Raw genomic sequence first — 22,065 nt, 5'->3', positions numbered from 1 at the left:
GTCTCCCAAGCCCTAGCACTCACTTTCACCTGGAATGACTGGAAATGTTTGGGACTGAAGAAAGCATGACAGATCTGACCTGTGGGCTGCTACAGATGTGTAACAACTGGTTTGTGGGGTGGGAAAGGGCCTGCTTTATGTTTTTACCAGTTTCTATAATGTGAATTCCTACTGTGGCCAGTTTTCAGCTGTCAAGTATGAGGTTCCGAAGTGCAAAGCTAAGGAGAGCTGTGGATGCTGGCTCGTGGGAGACTGAATGTGCTGATTTTCAGCAGTTGCCAGATTTTCTAAAACTCCATGCCATCCCCCAGAGCTCTACCTGTTCTGGGCTTTATGAGCTGTAAACCTCCCTCAGGCTATGGCCAGAGGTTCTTCATGCATAGACCAGGGTTCATTGTGTCAACCATAAAGCATGTTTTCCCCAGCATCTACCTGGGACAACCAATCCAGATGCTCTACCCAGAAATTGGCCTCAGTCCTCCCTATCAGGGTTCCCTATATTGGGGTCTCCAGACATGGCCAGCTGTCTCTTGAAAGTAAAGATAGCCTAGTTGAGTAGTTCCCACTCTGCAAGCAGAGTATGACTGATATTGTAAACAACTCAAGGTCCTTGGAGAGTCTGGGATGCCCAGTATTTGTCCTGGTAGAGACAGGCTGACAGTAGGAGGTGTGGAGCAGGATTCAGACCACAACTTCTGGAAGCCCAACAGTCAGGCAGTATCAGAACATGGCTCTGGTGACCTTGAATTCATAGCACACTGTGACTGTACTGGCTCTGCCTAAGACCAGGACCAGATTTGGAGAGGGGATAAATAGACAGACCCTTCCACACTCAAGGACCTTCTGATTACAGCATGGAAAACATGGAGTTCTCAGAGGCCAGGTTCAAAGCTAGGCAGGCAGTGGAGAGTTTAAAGCCTAAAAAAAACAGACTAAGAACTGCAAGTCAGGTCAGATATGGTCATGCATGCCTTTAATCCCAGCATTTGGGAGGTAGAGGCAGGAGAATCTGTGAGTTTGAGGCTATCTTGGTCTATATAGTGGTGAGCTCCAGGACTCCATGGAGAGCAAACAAACAAAAGCCCAGGTGTGCCTAAGGTCATGGGAGCACCTTAGACAAGTTGCTTAACCCCCAGTGGATGAGCAGAGGCAGCCCAACTTTCTCCAAACACAATAAAATCTTTATTTTACCTTTTTGCTTCTTTTAACTTGATTGCACAGTGCTCCAGCATGGACTCTCCTGATGACAATATTGTGATGTGCTGTCAGGTTTGAATGCACAGATGTCGAAGGGAAGGGGTGAGCCTGTCACTCCCACCCCACGCTTGTCCCAAGAGATGATGCAATGTCACAAGGGCCTTGTGTGTGGTGCTATGCCTCATGCACCCCGTGCAGTGTCGATTGATAGAATAATTAGTGATTTGATGAGTGAATGAAGGGCCCTGAGGAAGTGCTAAATGTTTATTGAATAAGTGAGTGAGTGAGGGAGTGAGTGAGTGAGTGAATGAATGAATGAATGAATGAATGAATGGCCCTTCCTACCACAGGCTTTCTTTAGACTCCTCACATTCATCAGGGCTCTCTGGCTGTTCTCCAGGTCTCTCACATAGGATACTCTAACTTCTCAGCAGGAGGAAATGAGTTATTTGTCTCTTTGTCACCAGAGCTTAGCTAACATCAGGCCTTTAGATAATGTGTGGGGTGGTTGTTGTTTGATGCGGTTTTCCTTCCTCAAAGAGCATGCCTGTGTGTTCTTCATCTTTATATAGCTGCCACTTGGTGCAGAATTTATTGAAGAAAGGTCACTCAGAATTCTGGCTGTCCCAAGTTTCATACAGGGTCTGCTTCTGTTTGTCTATTTAAAAGAGGCAAGACTGCCTTGCCCAAAGAGGCCACGGTGGCCGGTGACAGGTATGAGAAAGAAGGTCTTAGACAGAAGGTTTCTACTCTGGGTATCTACTGTCAATGGTCTCTGGGCATGGTGTTGCAGCTCACTCCATCCTGGGTGATCTGGGACTATCTGCCTCCTTTTCCCTTGTGTCCCTATGGCCTGCAGCAGGTACAGGTGTCTTCCTCCTCCTTCAGATGGGGTGATGAACACAGTTGCTCACAGAGTCCCCTCCCCCGGTCTTGAGAGATGGAGCATTTTGTTAGGAGGGTCCTGGATGAGGAGTCAGGAGGCTGGGTTCTGTTCACATTCTCACCAACCTCCTGGGTCCCTCAGTCCCTAATCTGTCTAAAGTGGAATTGATGATGCTTTGAAGTGGCTGTCCTTTGAGTGTCAGGCCAGAAAGATGGACCAGTCATGAGTCACATGACTGACTGAGCACAGGCATGTGACATGATAGCACTACTACACTTTGCAGAAGTGCCAGCTGGCCACCCACTGTTTATTGAACACAGCACCAGGCTGTGAGATGAGAGGAAGGAAGGCAACAGTTGGATCTCTCATGATCTTCCAGAGGATCTGTCAGAATGATGGTAGTCCTCCCCACGGATAGAAGTGTTTGTCTGGACAAAGCCTTATCCTGCCAGGTCTCCAAGTCTATTCCCATCAGTTCTCTCCATCTGCCATATGGGTCCTGGGAGTCAAACTCAGGTGGTCAGGATTGGCAGAAAGAGACTTTACCTGCTGAGTCCTCTCATGCTCCCATACAGCACTAGTTGTTTTTCTTGTTGCTGTGACAAAATACCTGGCTGAAGCAACTTCAGGAAGGTAAAATTTATTTTGGCTCAAAGTTTGAGGCCAGCATCCATCATGGTAAAGAAGGCATGGCAGCTGGGGGGGGGGGCTGTTCCTATCCGTGGAAACATTGTGTCTGTAGTCAGGAAGCAGAGGATGAACCCGGAAATGTCCTCATAGACACACTCAGAGGTTGGTCCCCTAGGTGACAGTGACTCTAGACCCTGTCAAGGTGACAGTCATCACTAACCCCTCCCCACACCATACACACACACACACATCATCCTGGCTCACTGCATCAACACAGGGACTTCTTCCTCACTGAAGTCCCTGTGAGTGACAGGTTGTGGGGTGGCGAGAGCCTACTAGCAGGGCAGAGTCCCCTGGGAGCTGTAGAGAAGTCCTACAGAGAGCTGCAGGTGTCTGTGCGGGATGTGGACCTCTCTCCGAGTGAGGGTCACACTAGACTTGGGTTGGAGCACTCCTGGCTAACTAGCAACCGGCACATCTACCACCAGAGCTCCACCCTGTATCATCAGGAGCATCCCCAATCCTGCAAATGGGGAGCGGAGGCCCTGTCAGACCGGATAGGCTCGGTGTGCTTGCCGCTCATATGGCGAAACCATCCAAAAATTCCCAGAGGCTCAATTTTTGTCATTGTTGTATACTTGTCCCCCAAACAGGAATACTTGCCCTTCCTATGCTTTCGAGACAGTTGCAAGTTCTGGATGACATCCTCCTGTCCCTCAGGCTAATAGGTCCCAGATGCTCTCTCTGCCTGACCCACACTGCCCCCAGCCTGTTCTGGAACCCTGCCATCTAGCCCAGAGCTTCCCAGCCAGCCACTACACCTTTTTTTGGTTGTTGTTTTTAATTGAAACATTTTGTTCACTCGGACATGGTGGCTTGACAGAGGCCAGCGTGAGATGGGCTGTTTCTTCCTGGATGGGAACCAGAACACAGACTGATACTGGCAGATGAGGGAGGGGAGAAAGGAAGTGGCTTTGGGGCCATAAGGAACCACTGGGGAAGCATCAGGCAACCATGTTGGCAGAGCATTAAAGGCAGCAGAAGTGGCCAGCCTCTAAGCTGACATGGCCAGGTCAGCAGGGGCTGAGGGGACACATAGCCAGGACCCCTGTCCTTTGGGGCCGTGGGGCTCAGAAATGCCATTTAGGCTGTCTCCTGTCACTACTTCCTTTCCTACCCTCCTGGCTCCCACCCTCACCATATTTGAACTTTGATTCTTGGTAATGAAACAGGGCTGCTGTTAAAGTCCATGCAGGAGGAGGGAAAATGGAGAGGGGGGGAGGGAGGGAGGAGGAAGGAGTCCATGGAGAGAGAGGGCTGGACCCAAGACTGACAAGTGGGTGTCGAGAAAGCAGTAGTGGGCGGCAGACCCAGGAGGGCAAGATGTCTGACTCAGTGCCTAACAGAAACCAGGCCAGGCCAATAGACATCAGTCTGGGAGGGGAGGGCTAGAGAGCCCCCCATTTCCACCACAGTCCCGGCTCCTTTTGCCAGGTTTCCATCGCATGTCCTGGGAAAGCCTGAGGGGGGTGAGCATGCTAACAGCGTCAATCTTTGCAGCGCCTTCTGTGACCTTTCTGAGCATGCAATGGAGGCCACCGTGGAGCAGTCTGGAATGCAAACACTGGCAGGTCCCCAAGAACTCTATTTGACAGGCAGGAAGGTGAGGGGTGGGGACCACTAGGCCCCTCTCTGGGCTGAGCCTGGGGTTCAGATAAAAATATGGAGATGAAATAAAGGGGAAATGGATTACACTGGCAAGAGTGAGCCAGGAAAAGAACTTTGAAGGCCAGATGGAAACCCGTTTGCCAAAGAATTCTTGGATGTTGTTTCTAAGGTGACCTCCCCACCCTCTCCCTCTGGCGCAGTGACACTGACCAGCCCTTTTCTCTCTTTTTCAGGACCTCCTGTAAGTACAGGCTGCAGCTGGTCCCCGTGTGTGCGTCTCAAAGACCTGTGTCATCTATGGTAACAGGGCCCTGGGTGGAGCACTGACAGCCTGCCCCTGCTGTCTTTCAGGAGGGTCCTTCCCCGTGTCCCACAAAGATGAGGACTCTGCATCTCCTCAGGGCAAGACAAGGGCCACTTTGGCCTTCTGGTCTTCATTTCATTCTAGAAGACTGGCGTACTCCTTCTTGACCTAGCTATTTTGGTCCTCTCCCTTACACACCCCCCACCACCAACAACAACAATAGCAACAAAGTAGTAGCTATCAGAAAGAAGAAAGATTACCCAGCTAGGCTCCCCCAGTGTCTTTGTCCTGTGCAGAAAGCAGGTCAGGGCACAGCTCCAAGCTAGGGGAACTCCACAGTGCCATCCACACCCCTGTGTGGGCAGCCCCACTCTGGCCAGGCCCTAAGGGGCAGCTGAGGCTGGTGGTGGCAGTGACAGTAGAGGCAACATGTCCTGCTTTCTGGGCCTTAGTCCCAGTGTGGGCAGAGACCTCCCTAAGGTAAAAGAGCCAACACCAGAATCATGTACTCTTTGAGGGACAGCATTTGATAGCCCTACAAAAGACCAAGGGTACGGGAAAACCTGGAGCCTGACTCTGAAAGGGCCCAGCCACTTCACATCAGATCTTTCTCAAGGTTACTGAAATCTACCCCACCTCCTCCCTCCTGAGTTGCTAGGAAGTGGCTTTGGGACCGCAAGGAACCAGTGGAAGCCAGAGGAAGAGAGTACCCTGCTTGTGAAACCAGTGCACCTGGTCCTTAAAGAGACCATTATTTAATACACCATGATTACCCTGAAATCCCAGCCCTCATACCCAAGAATCCTGCCAGCATCAAATGGTCATTCCTGTCACATATCTTCCAGAAGGGATGGCAGGGGCTGGGGATATGGTTGAGCTGGTAGAGTGCCGTCCTAGCATGCTTGGAGCTCTGGGTTTAATCCCCAGCATAAATCTCAGAACCTGGAGATGTAGACGGGAAGATCCAAAATTCAAGTTCAACCTCAGTTACATAGGGAATTCAAGACCAGCCTGGGCTACCTAAGACTTTGTCTTTTTTTTTTTTTTTTTTTTTTTTTAATGGAACTATGACAGGCAACCTGCTGGAATGGGGCCATGTATCCCTCTTTTCTTTTTTTTTTTTTTTTTGGCAAGAGTCCACATCTGTCTCATTCTGAGGATACCCCAGAGGTGGCAAGAACTTTAGCATCCACAGAGCTAAACATGCCCTTTCTGTCATGTTCCTAGCTAGAGTGGGTACTGTCGCTCCTGGATTCTGGAGACTGGCAAAGGGAGTTGGGTACACGTTCCTACTTAGAGTCTCTACCTACTTGAGCTGTGGCACAAGGAGTAAGGCAGGTAGTTCTTTGAACTTCTAAGTTTGATGCACATAAGAGGTCCTTGCCCAGCTCACTAAAAAGACAGAGGGATGGGGCAGAGAGATGGGGGGGGGGGTTCTTCCTGCAGAGGAAGGATGCTGATGGCCAGATGTGAGGGTTGGACAGATGACCATGTGCTGCCCTGTGGGCTATCTCCTAGGGGCTGGCTCTGTACTCCAGTGGTGACACTCAGGTTCCTGTGGGCACAAGGTTGGCACACACTGTGGAGGATGCATTGATGTGGCAGCAGGAATTAGCAAAGGGTAGCAAATTAGACTTCCCCTCTGTCCCCACCCTAGTGTCCAAGGCAGAAACCTGTCTTCCCCTGCCCCTTCTCATTATTTCAGTTATAGGAATACACAGCACTCTCTGATTTTTAAAAATCTATAATTCCTGTTATTTTATTTATTTCTAGCCCACCTCATTTTGGGAGGGAGGGATTTAAAATTATGTAATAGTTAGGTTTCTGTCAACTTGACACAAGCTAGGGTCATGTGGGAAGAGGCCCCTTAGCTGAAAAAAACTGGCAAGTTGTTTTCTTGGTTAGTGACTGGTGTGAGAGAGGACCTAGTGCACTGTGGATGATCTTACCCTAGAGCAGGTGGTCTTGGGTTATATCATAAAAAAACAAACTAAGCGTGCCATGGGAAGCAAACAGTAAGCAGTGCCCCTCGGCTTCAGCTCCTGCCCTGACTTCACGATGGGCTGATATTTGAATGTGCAAACCAAATAAACCCTCCCCCTTGGTCATGGCATTTATTACAGCAATAGGAAGCAAACTGGAACAAACTAGGTATGGGAATAAGGATGGGGAACTGAACAGAAGAGGCAGGAAAACTGGCTTCAAGCTCCCTATTGGTCCATACAAAAAGATAAATCAGGTTTGCTTGTTTGTTTGTTTTTTCATTTTGTTTGTTTGTTTGTTTTTTGAAAAACTCAGTCAATAGTTTGGTAGCAATGTATTGGACACTCAACAGAGCATGGCTTTTCCTGGTCCTGTGCCTTACCACTTGTCCCCTTCTGGTAATGGCTCATGCTGGCATTTGCTTTGCAGTTACTCTATACAAGTCCCTGAGTTCAGTGTCATCATAAAAGGCAGGTGATTGTGCAGTTCTGTTCTCCTATCTTCAAGCTCAGCAAAGGAAGGCATTGTAAATGCAGAGCCAAGACTGAGCACAGGTGAGGTGGCTGCACAGCACTTGCTCCTGTTCCAGAAGATTCTATCTCTGCTCCTGAAACACCTCCACTAGTGCTGGACCCCACTCTGTGTGGCAGGGCTCAGGCTCAGGGATCATGTTTCCCCTTCCATAATTCCTCCCATATCCTCCCCACATCCCTACCAACCCAACTTTATGTTCTTTTCTCTCTCGCTTACTTTCAAAGACAAACAAGAAATGAAAATAAAAACAATCAAGAAACACATACAAAAAACCCACAAAAACGAAAATCAAAATAAGCAAGCAAAAGACTCTCTCCCTCTCTTGGTCCCCAACAAAAGACCCATAAGACAAAAAAGAAAAGAAAAGAAAAGGAACCCCCCCAAAACAAAAACAAAAACAAAAACGCCTAAACAGAGCAAAGTGAAACAAAAGGCCCACAAAAATGCCTGAGTTTGTTTTATTCTGGCCAAGTACTTCTGGGCTGTGTCAAAGTGTGGTTGATATACCCAATAATACTCCATTGGAGAAAATACTTATTTTCCCTTTACCATTGGGTATCAATTGCCAATAGACTCTTGATCACAGGTGGAGACCTTGTGTCTACTTCCCCTCTCAGTTCTGGGGCCCTATCTGGCTTGAACCTATGCATGTTTTGTGAATGCTGCCACAGTCTCTGTGTGTTCATATGCTCCAGTCCTGTTGTGTTAGGGAGACATTTTTTCCCTGGGATCATCCATTTCCTCTGGCTCTTAGATTCTTTCTATGTAGATTCCCAAGCCTTGAGGAGAGGGGTTCCATTTAGGACTGAGTGCTCCAGAGTCTATCACTCTATGCATATTGCCCAGTTGTGTGTCTCTGTGTTAGTTACCACCTACCTCCAAAAGCAGCTTCTCTGATGTGGGTTGAACAAGGCACTGATCTATGGATATAGCAGTTTGTCATTTACTGCTGTAACCCTTTATTAAAATAATAAATAGGTTTCCCCTAAGCCCACAAACTAACTAGTCTCAGATTTTGGGCCACCTAAGCAGTGTCAGGTGTTTCAACTCATGGAGTGGGTTTTAAATCCAATCCCCCCCAAAATTGTGGTTGGTTACTCCCATAGCATCTGCACCACCATTGCACAAGTATATCTTGCAGGCAGGTTATTGTTGTAGGTCGCAAGGTTCATAACTGGGTTGGTGTTTACCTGTCTCCTCTAGTAATGTGCAGAGTATCTTCCAGTACCATGAACACTAGTCAATATGGTAAAGATTCTAGTTAGACACCAGCTTGATTTCTCTGTGTGCAGTTGTATAAGTGTCTTCAGCAACAGGCCCTTACCATCAGGTTGAGGAGAGCAACTGATAGGCTTGGCAATAGCTTGTGATGGTTGGGCATTCCCATGGATCCTCTTTGGCCAACAATCCAATAATACATAACTCATTCCTAGACTGAAGGTTTTACTCAGTGTCATAAGATGTCTAGCTGAGGTGTTGTCTCTGCTATTTGGTGACTCCATTCATGTATGTTTATATTTTAAGAAGCTACTACAGTAGTAGGTTTCCATACCATTTTCAAATGGCCTTTGGTGTTAGTTGCTATTCCCTCTTTTACCCTGTCCTCCCATTCCCCTCTCCCTTTAATCCTCCTATTCTGGTTTCCCCTTTGTCCACCTCCCCCCATAACACTGTGTTCTATTTCCCCTTCCTTGAGAGATACTCTCTGCTGCTGCCTGCCCCCATTCTTTACTAGGCACCTAACTTTTGTGGTTATTTGGATTAAAACAAACATACTGGAAACTTAAAAGCTAATGTCCACATATAAAAGGAAAATACAATATTTGTCTAGGTTACCTCACTCAGGATGAGTTTTCCTTGTTTCATCCATTTATCTGTGACTTTGATAATTTCATTTTCTTAACAGCTGAGTAATTTCATTGTGTGAATGTACCACACTTTCATGATCCATTCATTAGCTGCTGAACAGCTAGGCTGTTTTTAATTTCTGGATATTATGAGTACAGCAGCAATGAACACGGATGAGTAAGTGTCTCTATAGTAAGATATAGAGCATAAGAGAGTTATAACTGGATCTTCAGGTAGATTGATTCCCATTTCCCAAGGAATTGCCACACTGATTTCCAAAGTGACTGTACAAGTTGCACTCCCACCAGCAATGGATGAGTGTTTCCCTTATTCCACATCCTCACCAACACAAACTGTTGTTTGCTTTATTGATCTTGGCTATTCTAACTGGGGTAAGGTGAAATCTCAAAGGATGATGAACATTTCTTAGTGTTTCACCTTTTGAGAACTTTTCTGTTTAGATTTGTACCTCATTTTTAAAAGTGGATTATTTGTTTCCTGATGTTCAGGTTTTTAAAAGTCCTTTATGTATTTTAGCTACTAACCCTCTATCAGATGAACAATTGGTAAAGCTCTTTTCCCACTCTGTAGGCTGCTATTTTTCCCGAACGACAGTGTCCTTTGTCATATAGAAACTCAGCTTTTTGAGGTCCCATTCATTAACTGTTGGTCTTAGTGTTCTATCAGATTCAGGGCAGCTGGTCTTATGTTGAAGTCCTTGATGCATTTGGAGTTGAGTTTTGTGCAGGGTGATAGATATGAATCTATTTTCATTCTTCTACACACAGTCATCCAATTTGACCAGTATCGTTTGTTGAAGAAGTTACTTCTTCTGTTTATTTTTTACTTCTTTGTCAAAAATCAGGTGTCCATAGGTGTGTGAAACTTAGTCTGACTCTTCAATTCAATTCCATTGATCAGCTCAATTCCATTATCAACATGTCTTTCTTTATGCCAGGGCCATGCTGTTTTTATTTCTACAGCTCTACAATACAACTGGAATCTAGGATGGTGATACTCCAGCAGTCCTTCTATCATTCAGGGTTGTTTTAGCTGTTCTAGGTTTTTGGATTTTTTTGGTTTTTGTTTGTTGGGTTTTGTTTGTTTGTTTGTTTGTTTGTTTGGTGTGTGTGTGTGTTTCTATATGAAGTTGAAGATTACTTTTTCAATTTCTGTGAAGAATTGTATTGGTATTTTGATTGGGATTGCATTGAATCTATAGACTGCTTTTGGTAGAATGGCCATTGTCTCAATATTAGTCCTATTGATCCATGCAGATTTAGCTCCTGAGAGTATTTCATAAATCTTCCCCTCTTGGAAGGAGGCAACTGTCAGTGTAATACCTCAGCAGCTCTTTTGGGTCAAACCCATATGAGGTCAGGGTCTAGCTGTAGAAAAACACTACTACCTAGATTTTGTGGGTTCCTGAGAGATTTCCAGTATATATTGCTATGATGGAAAGTATAATTGATAGGATGTTTGTTGGATAATTTCTATTTATTTACATGTGTACTTATTTTGAGACAGTATTACTCTATAGCCCATGCTGGCCTAGACTTCATCATCTTCATGCCTCAGCCTCCCAAGTGCCAGGATGACTCTAGGCTGACATATGCCCAGCTGGTATTCTTATCTTTTTCACATTGTGGAGACTTTTGTCTATTGGGTTCCTGGAAGCAGGAAGGCAGAATGGTCCCCACCCTCCACCCCAGTGCTGACCCATCACTGAGTAGATGATCTTATGTGATGTCACACATCAAAGCAAGTCCCACTGTCTCCCTCGTGATCCTCTATGGGTTTTGCCCTTCTCTGGCCCCATATCATAGATATAGACGTGGCCTGTGCACCAGGGGCATCGTTGCAGATGGCAGGCTCTGCCCTATTCCTGTCTTTTCATATGTGGTGGAGCAGGGAACATGGAGCCCTGACTGTCTCTCATCTCTACCCTTTCTGAGTTAGGGCCAATGGGTAGAAGTGGTGTCCAGAGAACCACAAGGAGCCAGACAAAAGGGTTCAGAGACTGGGGTGTGCTAGTGAGATGCAAAGCCCTGGTGACCCTTGAGCCATGGGAAGGGACATATCATCTTTCTGTTTCCTGTCCTGAGATCACAGCTGATTGAGGCAATGTTACCCCATTAACTATTCATAATTCTGACCTGTGTCAAGTTCACTCTCCACCTCTTTATTTCAGGGCCCCACTGGAAGACCTGGACTCCCTGTAAGTAGTTTTTCTTCTCTCTCTGCCTCCTTTCCATGTGGGCACTGGGGATGGAGCCCAGAGTACTGGCATGTTTCAAGTACTCTCTCACTGAGCCACACTCCTGCCCCATCACTCAGCCTTTCTCAGTCTGGGTTGGGTGGTGAGTTATCACAATTCTCTAAGTGTGACCTCCCTCTGGACTCTTTAGTCTGTGGCTGAGGGTAAAACCACTCCCATGCCATCTACCTTGCAACACTGAAGAATACCTGGGGTCTTTGGCTACAATTTTTTTTGCAACCCTCTTAATGTATTATGCATGCAGGCCCAGCATCAGACCCTCCTAACACAGGAGTTATTGTCAAGATGAATAGTTTTATAATGAGGGACTGGGACAACTGGTCAACCCCTGGGTCATTACCATCCTACCCCTGGATCATTACCATCCTCTTTCATGGCAAATGGCATTCAAACTACTGTTCTAGTCTCCCCATGCCCTCTGGTGAAGGGTAGACTCAAAACCTTTGTTTTTCTCCAGTTGCCTTATGAAAGCTGAGAAACCACAGGGACTTTGAACAAAAGTGGGTAAAGGTCACCTAAATAGCTATCACTTCCTGGAGCTTTAATGGATGCTGAGAATTCTGAGCATCCCAAGCCATGATTGCTTAATACCTCACAGAAAAATAGTAACAACTTAGAGAATCAAGCATTTCCAAATCCATTTTAGTGATGGGAAGACAAAAGCTCAGATTCAGGAGGGTAAAGTACATCGTGCAAGCTGTCCATGTTTATCAATAGTGGATTGTTAGTGGATTATCACACACCACTTTCTTGTGGCCCATGCCACCATCTTTAAAGTTTTCTAAGAGATTTATCTGTTTAGATAAATGAGATGAGGACTGAATATAGACACTGTGGGCTTTGGAGCAGGGAGTGGCTCAGGCAAGATGCTGTAGCCATCAAGGGGGTTAAGGCATAGATGAGTGTTGGAGTATTTAAGCAGGGAGGAGGTATTCAGGCCAGGAATGGAAGGCTTACAGGGGGTACTTTTGATACCTGTCTTCCCTGTCTCCCTTTGCTAAAGACCACTTCCATTGGATTCTAGAACCTTCTGGATGTGAATTATAACTTTTTGACTAATCCAACAGCTTCTAGAATCAGTTCATGGCCAGTAACTTTCGTTAGTCAAGTACACATGGAAGAAGGCTCAGCCTCAAGATCTGAGATTCTCCCAGTTCTGTAGCTCAGCAAGACAGTGGCTTGGTCCCTATGCAATCTAAGCAGAGCAATGATCAGGTGACTGAGAGGAATGTGGGCGGACTTTTTCTCTTACAACTTCCACCTTTAAAAGGCATTTAGGGGGCGATTCTCAGAGCAGAGGATGCTGATGAGTTTCCAGCCACTGGCCTTTCCATGCTTGTCCCTAACCCGAACATTTTATGGCCAAGGCTGCAAATAACATTATTTTCCAAAAGAAAGGAAAAATGATCCAAGAGCCACACACCCTGTAATGTCATTTAAAAGCCTAAGTGTGAGTGGACTGTGAGGTCACCAGAGTCAGAGCTGACTTAGGCACGGGCCTGATGTGTCCTCCCTCGGTGGGAGGGGCAGAGCCTCCATGTAAAGGGTTGTGAGGACACCCACCAGCAGGTACACCTGTGCTGGTCCTGCTTTTGGATGTAAAGGACAGGAAGAGTAAACATGCATAGAGAACCACACATGGTGTTGTGGGCTTCCGCTTTATTTAGCCCATGCCACTTTGCCTAACATTTACCAAGTGTCAGGTTCTTGGCCTAAGGCAGGAGCATCTCATGGGGACCTCAGCAGCCTCAAAGCTTCATCCCCCATCTCCCACTCAGTGAGGCTGGTACTCAGGGAGGATGGGGAAATGATTGGTGCTTATAACCAGCACTGTACCATTCTTAGCAAAGGCAGAATGCTTTGTTCATAGATGCCCTTGATCATGACAATGTAAGCCTAACAGGAACTGACAGCATTTCTTGTGTGTCCCACATGTGTCTTGGGATGACGCTTATCCCTGGAGGCATTTTGTCTCTGTGGTTGCCTCTTTGGGATCAGCAGATCCAAAGTCACCCCAGAACTCCCCCATCACACACACCCTAGGGGAACTTCAGGGCAATCTTCTGTCCAGGAGGTTGGACATCATCTTCTATACCCTGTTATTCCTCATCCTTTGAGGCCCCACCCCAGATTTTTATGATGTCTGCATGCCAATGATTACAAAAAAATATTTTCTACTGAAAAGGGGACAAGTGAAACTTCGTAAGCAGATTTCCAGAGCTAGAGGATGTAATAACCCTGGCTACAAAGCAAAGCATGTGATTCCACATGCTGGAGCAGCCTGTGAGGACAGGGGACAGGCTGAGACACAGAACAGGGGGTGGAGAAGTGGGAGAGCATGGGCATTGCTTCCCTGGCTCCGACAGACAGACCCAGGGAAGTCACTCCCCTTTCTGTCTGGGTATGTGCCTTCAAGTCACAGATGATGACTCCTAGGCCTATTTTGGTTGTCACTGATGGGCTGCAACAACACAAGCCTAAGGGAGAAAGGGGCTTGGAGACACCTAAGGAACCTGAGGCCCTGGCTAGTGACCTCCTCCTGCTGTAACCTTTATTCTGTACCGTCATGCTTGAGTGCAGAGAACCACAGGTGAGAGATGAGAAGTCTGGCTCCATCCAAGCATGAAGGTCCTGACACTAGTTAGTGAGATCTTCTGGGCAGTTCATCTGTGACATCCATGTGACACTTAATGCCACTCCAGATGTTGTCCCAGCTGCTCGAACAAAGCTCCCTAGCTGAGTCCCCAAGCCAGGGGTGTGTGAGCACATGGGACTCTCTGGCAGGTGGCAACCACATTGATTGTTTCCACCTCCTTCATCAGGGGGACAAGGGTGCCATCGGGATGCCTGGACGCATGGTGAGTTGGCCCACATGTCCCTGCTTGGGGGCCTTCCCTTGCTTCTCCATCGCTTGTCTTCCATGCATGATGAAGTTCTGCCCAGGGCAACTTCAGGAGAGCCAAGGAAAAAGGGAAAAGACATGTTATCCCAGTCTCCAGTCTGTACCAAACAGCATCTTGCAGTTCATCTGCACACACAACTTCAGCTTCTAGTCAGATATTACAGATATCTGCCCAACCTCTTAGGAAATACTGTCAAACTTGTACTATTTAATAGAAACTATCGTTTTTAATTTCTTAGTGTGCCGAAAGACACAGTATACAGAAGGTCCCGTGCATACCAGTGTTTCTACCACCTCCTGAGGGCTTGGATTTGTTCTTGGAGATGCAGGGACTAAGTTCTCTGCAACACACTAGACAGCAGAGGAAAAAAAATACAAGAAAATTGCTGAACACATAGGAGGATGGAGTGATACCTAAGCATCCCAAGGTACCAGCTGTCCATGCAACCATCCTCAGAGCCACCACTATCTCCCCTGGATGTCCTCTACGGATGGACTCTACACTCAGAGGTACTAAAGACAGGGCTTGGTGCCAGGCAGTTCCTCTAGGCCCTCATAAAGGTGAATACAGTTAATATTCCCCTTGTGAGGAGTGATGAAAGAGTTCAAGGGAGATGAGAGTGGTTGGGCAGAAGACATGAGAAGGCTGGATCCAAGCATCGAGTCCCTGGCACCTGGGTTGTCCTGTCAGCCTCAGGATGAAGGTCTCCAGGGTCTAGAAAGACAGGTCTGAGGTGGTGAAGGGCATTCCTGAATTAGGATGTAGCCAGGACATCCATACTCAGGACTGCCCTCCTCATCTGACTGCTAACTACCCACCAGCATCAGCCTTCACCTCCAGCGTGTTCCCACCACCGTCATTGCTGGCTTTGCCTATGACTCTCATCTCTGTGATGGTATTGGCCTTAAGCATGACTGTGACATCTGTGTGTGAATTTGCATGGCTGGAGAAAGCATGGAGTTGGGGTAGCCAAGGCTTAGGCAACTTTTACTAGTACTGATATCACACTGAGTATTGAACCAAGCCAAAGACCTTCACAGATCAGCTCATTCCATCCTTGAGAGACCTGCATGCTGAGAAGCACAGTCTCCACCCCACCCCCAGTACTCCAGAGGTTTGGAAGGTAAATGTCTTTCTCAAGATTGTTCATTAGGAAGTGAGTAGCACAGGCAACCAGGCTCCACATTTGAGCCTTTGACCCTGGCAGTCCACCCATAATATCACTGCTGAAAGGAGGGGGCTTTAAACTGATGCCCCAGGGGTCTGGAACACTCCAGAGTTCAGTACAGGTGCTCCATGCAACCTGAGCTGTGAAGCCACTCCGTGGTATGAGGAATCATATTAGTCAATGCCATTTTGTCTGACATTTACCAGGTTCTTGGCATCGGGTTTCCCAAAGTATTATCTCATGGGGACTTCAGCAACCTCAAAGCTCTTATCCACTGCCCCCTCACCCTCCTGTCACACACACAGTCAACAAGGCTGGAAAAACAGTCAGTGAGTACAAACAGCGTTGTGCCATTCTTCAGTATCATAAGGCTACCAAGGCCTGTTGGAGTGTGGGAGACCTGGCTCCCTCCATGAAGTCCTCACACTAATTCTGGACCAAGACACTGGGCATTTTGCCTGCTTTGTGGTTCTGCTCCATCAGTCCACCCATTAGACACTGGGTCTATATGCAGAGAAGAGACATTACCCTTCCGTCCTTCCACGAAGTGAAGCACAGCCTCTGCTACAGCCATAAAGATCCCATTTCATGGGTAAAATTTACCCAGGAAGGGGGCGGGACTGATCCTGTACCCAAGCCAACTGACCTATGGTCTTGCTCCTCTTAGGTAAGTGTTGGGAGCTTTTCTCCCCCAGGGTGCAGCAGCTGGCCTGCAGGAAGTCCTGCTGAGTGCAAAATGTACTTCCAGCTATCCCCCCCCCCCCCGCCCTCCAGCAGAGCTTCCTGCTTAGTGGCAATGGGGTGAAGTAGGGGAGCCTCTGGAACCCTCCCACCTCCTGGGCAAATCTCCCTTCTAGCCACTTTGTAGCTTCCCACTGCTGGTGCTATTTTCAATGTGGGATGGCCCATTTGGCTACTCACTAGGGGTCCTGGCAAAAGTCTCTTGATAAGGACTGGCATATCCAATGACTAGAAGGTGTAAAATTCCTGGGGCATTTCCATACTTCACCAAAGGTGGCGCCACTGGTCCATTGGGAGCTGGGTAGATTGAAGATACCTATCCATTGGCTACCTTGGTGACAAGGGACCCCTGGCTGGGTATTCAGCTTTCTTTTATACTCACCCTCCATCCTTGCATAATTTGTACCTACTGCTTCCAACCACTGCCATCATTTTTTGTAGTAGTGGTGATTGAATATAGATAGGGCTTTGAGCTTATGAGGCAAGTATGCTACCAGAGTCCAGTCCTCTTTATCTTTCCCACTAAGTTGGCCCTAGCTGGCCTTGAACTCACTCTCTAGCTCAGGCAGGCTTTGAACTTGTATTCTTCTTGCTTCAGTCTCCTGCTTGGGATTACAGGCCCAAAGCACTCAAGCCCAGTAGCCACTTTCTGTCCTCCACCCCCACCCCATGTCTCTGGCTTTCCCTCTATCTGGCATGGGTAGCCCTAAAGGTTCCAGTGTTCCTTCTCTAAATATAAAGTGCTACAAGGCTCTGTATTTAGTGTTCAGAGGGACCTTCAGAGATCCTGGGTCATGATCGTGGGCCTCCGGAACTACTTCCCAGACCTGCCCATAGCCATTGGACCACTCAGGGAGGTTTTCTGACTGGGTTGGGAGGCTCTCTCTCTCTCTCTCTCTCTCTCTCTCTCTCTCTCTCTCTGTGTGTGTGTGTGTGTGTGTGTGTGTGTGTGTCACTCATTCACTCACTTGCTCACTCACAGTGTGCACACAGAACTTGGACAAGCTCCCCTGCTTCTCTCCTAATGATGTAGAGCAGCTGGCCATGCTTGCTGGCTGCGATGGCTGTCCTGTGTCTGCATCTGTGTCTTGTTGCACTGTGTTTCTTATTTCACGGTGATTTCTTTTGTTCAGTTGCTGTGCCGTTAACATGGATCCTTTGTCCATGTCTGTCTCTCATCCTCTTTTTTCTCTCCATGCCCCCCCTCCAATTTACCCCATGCCATGTGTTTCGTGGGCTGCCTGCCCAGGGTGTCAAAGGTCAACCAGGAGAGAAGGTGAGTCCTTGCTGTCCCCTCCACCTTTACCCCAGTCTTGTCTCTTACGGGGAGGCTTTCAGGCTAACATCCTCCACACCCTGGTGTGGAGCCCTGGGATGCCCAAGCAAGATCCCAGCTGCCCCACTTCAGTGAGTCTGCCGGAACTTGCAGTAACCACATGCCATGGATCCCACTGCTCTGATTCCTAGCTATGGGCTGTCATCCCACCCCACCCCACCGCCAAAGAAAAGACTGGCCTGCCATTGCTGTGTGGCTGGGACTGCCCAGGGTGGGGTACAGAGTCACAGAGAGGACCCTCCACCCTGCCTAGGAAGCCAGTACTTCTGGGAGGGGGGCAAGCATAGGGAGGGGGGCATCCTGAAACAGCAATGTGGCAGGTTGTGGAGATTTCAAAGCATAACCTATCCAAACAGAAGAGAAAGTAAGAATCAGGCAAAGCTGGCTTTGTCTGATACCCCCAGCTGTAACATTAGCAAGGGATTCCTGGTCCTCTGGTTTTCTTCCCTTCTTGCAGATACTGGGCATGTTAGTACTGTGGACCTTTTTTGTTCTGCCCCTCCCCCGTTTTAATACAGGATTTGATTTGTAGCTTAGGCTAGGCTAGAACTCACTGTGTAGCCCAGGCTGACCTAAAACTCATAATGTTCTTCCTATCTCCTGCTTCTGCCTGCTGAGAGCTGAGATTACAGGCATGAGACCCACACCCCCCACCTCACCCCCACACTGCTTCTGCAACAGAGTATCCCATCCCCAATGTAACAACAAATGCTAACAATAATAGCTGATCCAAGGTTCTGCACACTCCAGCCTCAGGCACTCTTAAGTGTTCCTATTGGCCCAGTTAATGCTGACAGCCCTTCCTGGAAACTTTGCTCTTCCTCTGTGACTAGGCACAGAGAAGGAAAGTCGAATGTCCATTGTCACACAGCTAGAAAGTGACAGAGCTGGATATCCGCTCTGTGTGCTGTGACTTCAAGGGGGAGGTTAATTAGCTTGTCTCAAATCACACACCTGCTAAGGAGCAGCGTTCCCCTTCAAAGCATGCATTTTGCCCTAAGCCGTGCCTACCCCTTCACAGTACTACAATTATTGGCTTAAAATCACTGCTACCTGTATGTGAGGTAAGATTTTAACAAAATGTCTTTCAGTCCCTTAAAATGTCTTTCAGTCCCTTCCGCACAAGGACTGCAGAACATTCCAAGCTCCAGCTCTCAGGGATTGTGTGAGCTCAGGAAGCTGCCTCGACTTTAATTCCGGGTCCTGGGCTTTTTCTTCATTCCCTTCTTGCCTTTGCTATGGAGTCCTGGTGGGGACCCCTGCACCTACAAACCCTGTGTTTATCACCTGGGACTCTCAGCCAAGTGGCTCTGGGACATGCTGTAGGGGCTCAGCCCTGGCTCAGCCTTTGTTCTTCTGTGGCATTCTCTGGGATGTTCAGCCTTTGGGCTCAAGGCTGCTGGGCCCACATAGCCAGGGTGTTGTATGACCTGTTTGTTCTTGTAACCCTGTTTAACAATCAATGGTAGGGTGTATTGAAATAGGTGGAATGCCACTGCTGAGACACCTTCTCCTGTGTCTCCCTCCTGCCCCTTAGTGTCATGGACCCTGCTCTCTGCACTTTTGAACCCATTGACCTCTCCCACCCACATCTCTTCATGTCTGATGCTTCCTACTGCCTTCATCTTGTCCTCTAGAATGTTCTAATCATTATCTTTGGGCTCCCCGTTTCCAACTGATCCCTGGCCTCCCTTTGCTCTATGGAGTAGCATCTCCTCTCCCAAATGCCAGGTCCCCTGTCCCCTTTGCACTCTTTCACACTACTTTCCCCTCCATCTACCCTTCCACCCATCCTCTGTCTCCCTACAGGGCGCTCCTGGAGATGCAGGGATGTCCATCATCGGGCCTCGAGGCCCCCCTGTAAGTTGTTGTTCTTCTTTCGGGGGCATGGAGGTTGGGAAACTTAATGAAGAGAGCTTTTGGGGGATAAGGGTGAGCCTTGGCGTGGGCTTCTGGGTGTGGCCATTTCATGTGTTGTGGTCAGCCCTGTTGGTCTCCAGCATTGCTACTGATGTTAAAGAAAGTGGGCTGACTAAATATACCTAAATTACTGCCTCCTGGGAGGGCTCCAGGGCCTAGCCTCTGGCCACAAAACTCCAGCAGCTGGGAGGCAGGAGAGGTGGTAGCTGTTGTTTACGCAAGGGACAAGTGCCTCCTGCCTTGAGTGGGTGCCCCAGCTTTCTTTGAAACTAATCTCTGCTTCCCAAAGGCAGGAAAAGATGACATAGTCCGGGTTCACTGACCCCAGCACCCACGCCTGGTTCTAATGAAACCCTAACCCACCTTCCATGCTCCAAGCCTCCTTCTCACTGTAGTACCAGGTCCTGGGCGTTAACTAGCACCTCTTGACCTCCCTCTGACTTGCTTCCTTAGGGACTGCCTAGCATGTGGGTGATGGATTCAGCAAGATAGCACAGCTATGGGTAGAAGGAGGAATGGGATCCCAAGGTACCCACTCACACAGCTTTAATGGAACCAGTGTCAGGGAGGGGTCAGGAATTCACAGCCTCTCTGATAGAGGAGAAGGGGTTTGGCCAGGGTCCTGTGTGGTCATGAACTTTCCATGTGATGAGGGAGCAGGGGTAGCAGGGAACACAATGAGAGAGTGGGCTAGGGGGAACGTGCAGTGAATAGGGCAGTGGTTCCCAAGCTTCCTAGTGCTGCTACGCTTTAATAGAGTTCCTCACGCTGTGGTGACCCCCAGCCATAACATCGTCTCATTGCTACTTCATAACTGTAATTTTACTACCGGTACAGATAGTAATGTAAACATCTGATATGCGGGACATCTGATATGTGACCCCCAAAAGGGTTGTGACCTGCTGGAGTAGAGGAACAAGTAGTCACAGTGACTAATTCACAGGCACCAATCACATGCTAGGCCTCCAGAACAGGCAGGAGGTATCCTTTCCCCACACCTCAGCACACCAGGACGAACCTGAGAATCTCGTGCCCACATTGATTATCAGACTCATGAGCGATCAGTGAGATTCTGTCCCAACAGCCCCTTCCACTCACAGCATCACTGTCTATAAAGGATCTTCACCTTGAGGGGGAGATGATGGTCCTTGTTGGTGCCTCCATTGGTTTTGTGACATTTGGTGTCCTGACCCTGCCCAGAGTCCTCCGACATTAACCAGAAGGCCGCACCACTCTGAGTCCTTACCAGACACCAAGCTGCCCTTCAGCTGCACCTGCTGTGGAAGCAGGAGATAGGCAGACAAAAGGCCTGCTTGACATTAAGAGCAGAGGTCAAGTAGGCAAGTCTTAGGTGGCAGCTGCAGACATGAGGACATGTGGCTTTCTACTCCATCAGGAAGGATCCAGAATAAATACTGCTGGTCAGAACCAGCCTTGTCACCTTTTTTGTTGGTTTGCTTGTTTTGGTTTTTGGTTTTTGAGACAGGGTTTCTCTGGGTAATAGCTCTGGCTATCCTAGAACTAAGTTTTGTTGTTGTTGTTTAGTTCTTTTGAGAGAGGGTTTCTCTGTGTAGCCTTGGCTGTCCTGGAAATCACAGAGATCCACCTGCCTCTGCTTCCCTAGCACTGGGATTAAAGGCATGTGCCACCACTGCCCTGGTTCCAGCCTGGCCATTCTGAAGGGCCCCCTGCCCACTCTGCTGATCAAGAGTTCAAGCAAAAGGGTCCATCCAGGCACTTGGAGAAGGATGACTCCCATTCCAGTGACAAGGAGTTAGAACCTAGTGGCTGGGTGTCCTCATGGAAGCCCCGTGAAACAGAGTGGGAGACCAGACCCCAAGGTATTGGCAGGTCATGGCCAAGCTAGGGATGACTGCATGTCAAGGGGCCCATCCCTCGCAGGAGCTCCCCAGCTGCTCTTCGGGGATCAGTAGGAAGGACCTGAGCTCCCATCCTCACCCTCAAGGAGCTGCCCACACATACTGTCAGGAACCTAGAGCTGCCAGGTTTGGGGTGGATGATGGGATGCTGCCTGCTTGCCCTCCAGGCCCACGATAGCAATCTCATTTGTAGAAGGGACACAGAGGAAGGAAACCACCGGGATCAGGACAGTCCAGGAAGGAAAGGCTTTAGGAGGAAGGGATAACTGAACTGCATCCAAGGTCTTACAGAGTCCACTCAGGGAAAGAGGGTCAGGAGGGGTGTCAAGCTCCTGAGCTAGGAGAAACACCTAGAAAAAGGACTGAATGGGAAAGCAAGAAAGAGGCTGGAGAGGGCTTTGCATGAAGGACTCCACAAGATGTTCAGGAACTGTATCCCAAGGCCATAGGGGCCTATAGGGTTGTAGCAAGTGGATGAGGGACACAATAGTACACAGCTCACAGAGGTAGCCTGTCCCTGTGCTCAGTGGGAGCACATTGAATGGAAGTGACCGTGAGTGCTGTTTAAATGGCCTGGTCCAGGCTATGGTTGTATCCATCCATCCACCCATCCATCCATCCATACACATATAGACACACACACACACACACACACACACACACACACAGAGAGAGAGAGAGAGAGAGAGAGAGAGAGAGAGAGAGAGAGAGAGAGAGAGAGAGAGATGTTCCTGTACATGCCATTGGGAGTGGACATGGTGGGTTTGGGTGATGATCAAAATGAATTTT

General features: G+C 48.2%; 1 protein-coding gene across 1 annotated transcript in view; it reads left to right on the top strand.

Annotated features, from left to right (window-relative positions):
* Nucleotides 1-4,333: 4,333 nt before the first annotated feature.
* Col13a1 (collagen type XIII alpha 1 chain) overlaps nt 4,334-22,065 on the top strand; it is an 81,129-nt gene continuing 63,397 nt past the window's right edge. Inside the window, exons 1-6 of the mRNA XM_051186749.1 lie at nt 4,334-4,376; nt 4,615-4,681; nt 11,242-11,268; nt 14,151-14,186; nt 17,390-17,416; nt 19,286-19,336. Of these exons, the coding sequence (XP_051042706.1) occupies nt 4,679-4,681; nt 11,242-11,268; nt 14,151-14,186; nt 17,390-17,416; nt 19,286-19,336 (144 nt within the window). The 5' untranslated portion in view covers nt 4,334-4,376; nt 4,615-4,678. The remainder of the gene's footprint in view (nt 4,377-4,614; nt 4,682-11,241; nt 11,269-14,150; nt 14,187-17,389; nt 17,417-19,285; nt 19,337-22,065) is intronic.

Source organism: Phodopus roborovskii, unplaced genomic scaffold, assembly GCF_943737965.1.
Source record: "Phodopus roborovskii unplaced genomic scaffold, PHOROB, whole genome shotgun sequence".
Lineage (NCBI taxonomy): Eukaryota > Metazoa > Chordata > Mammalia > Rodentia > Cricetidae > Phodopus > Phodopus roborovskii.
The sequence above is the reverse complement of the archived record's forward strand: the minus strand, read 5'-3'. Positions and strand labels throughout refer to the sequence as shown.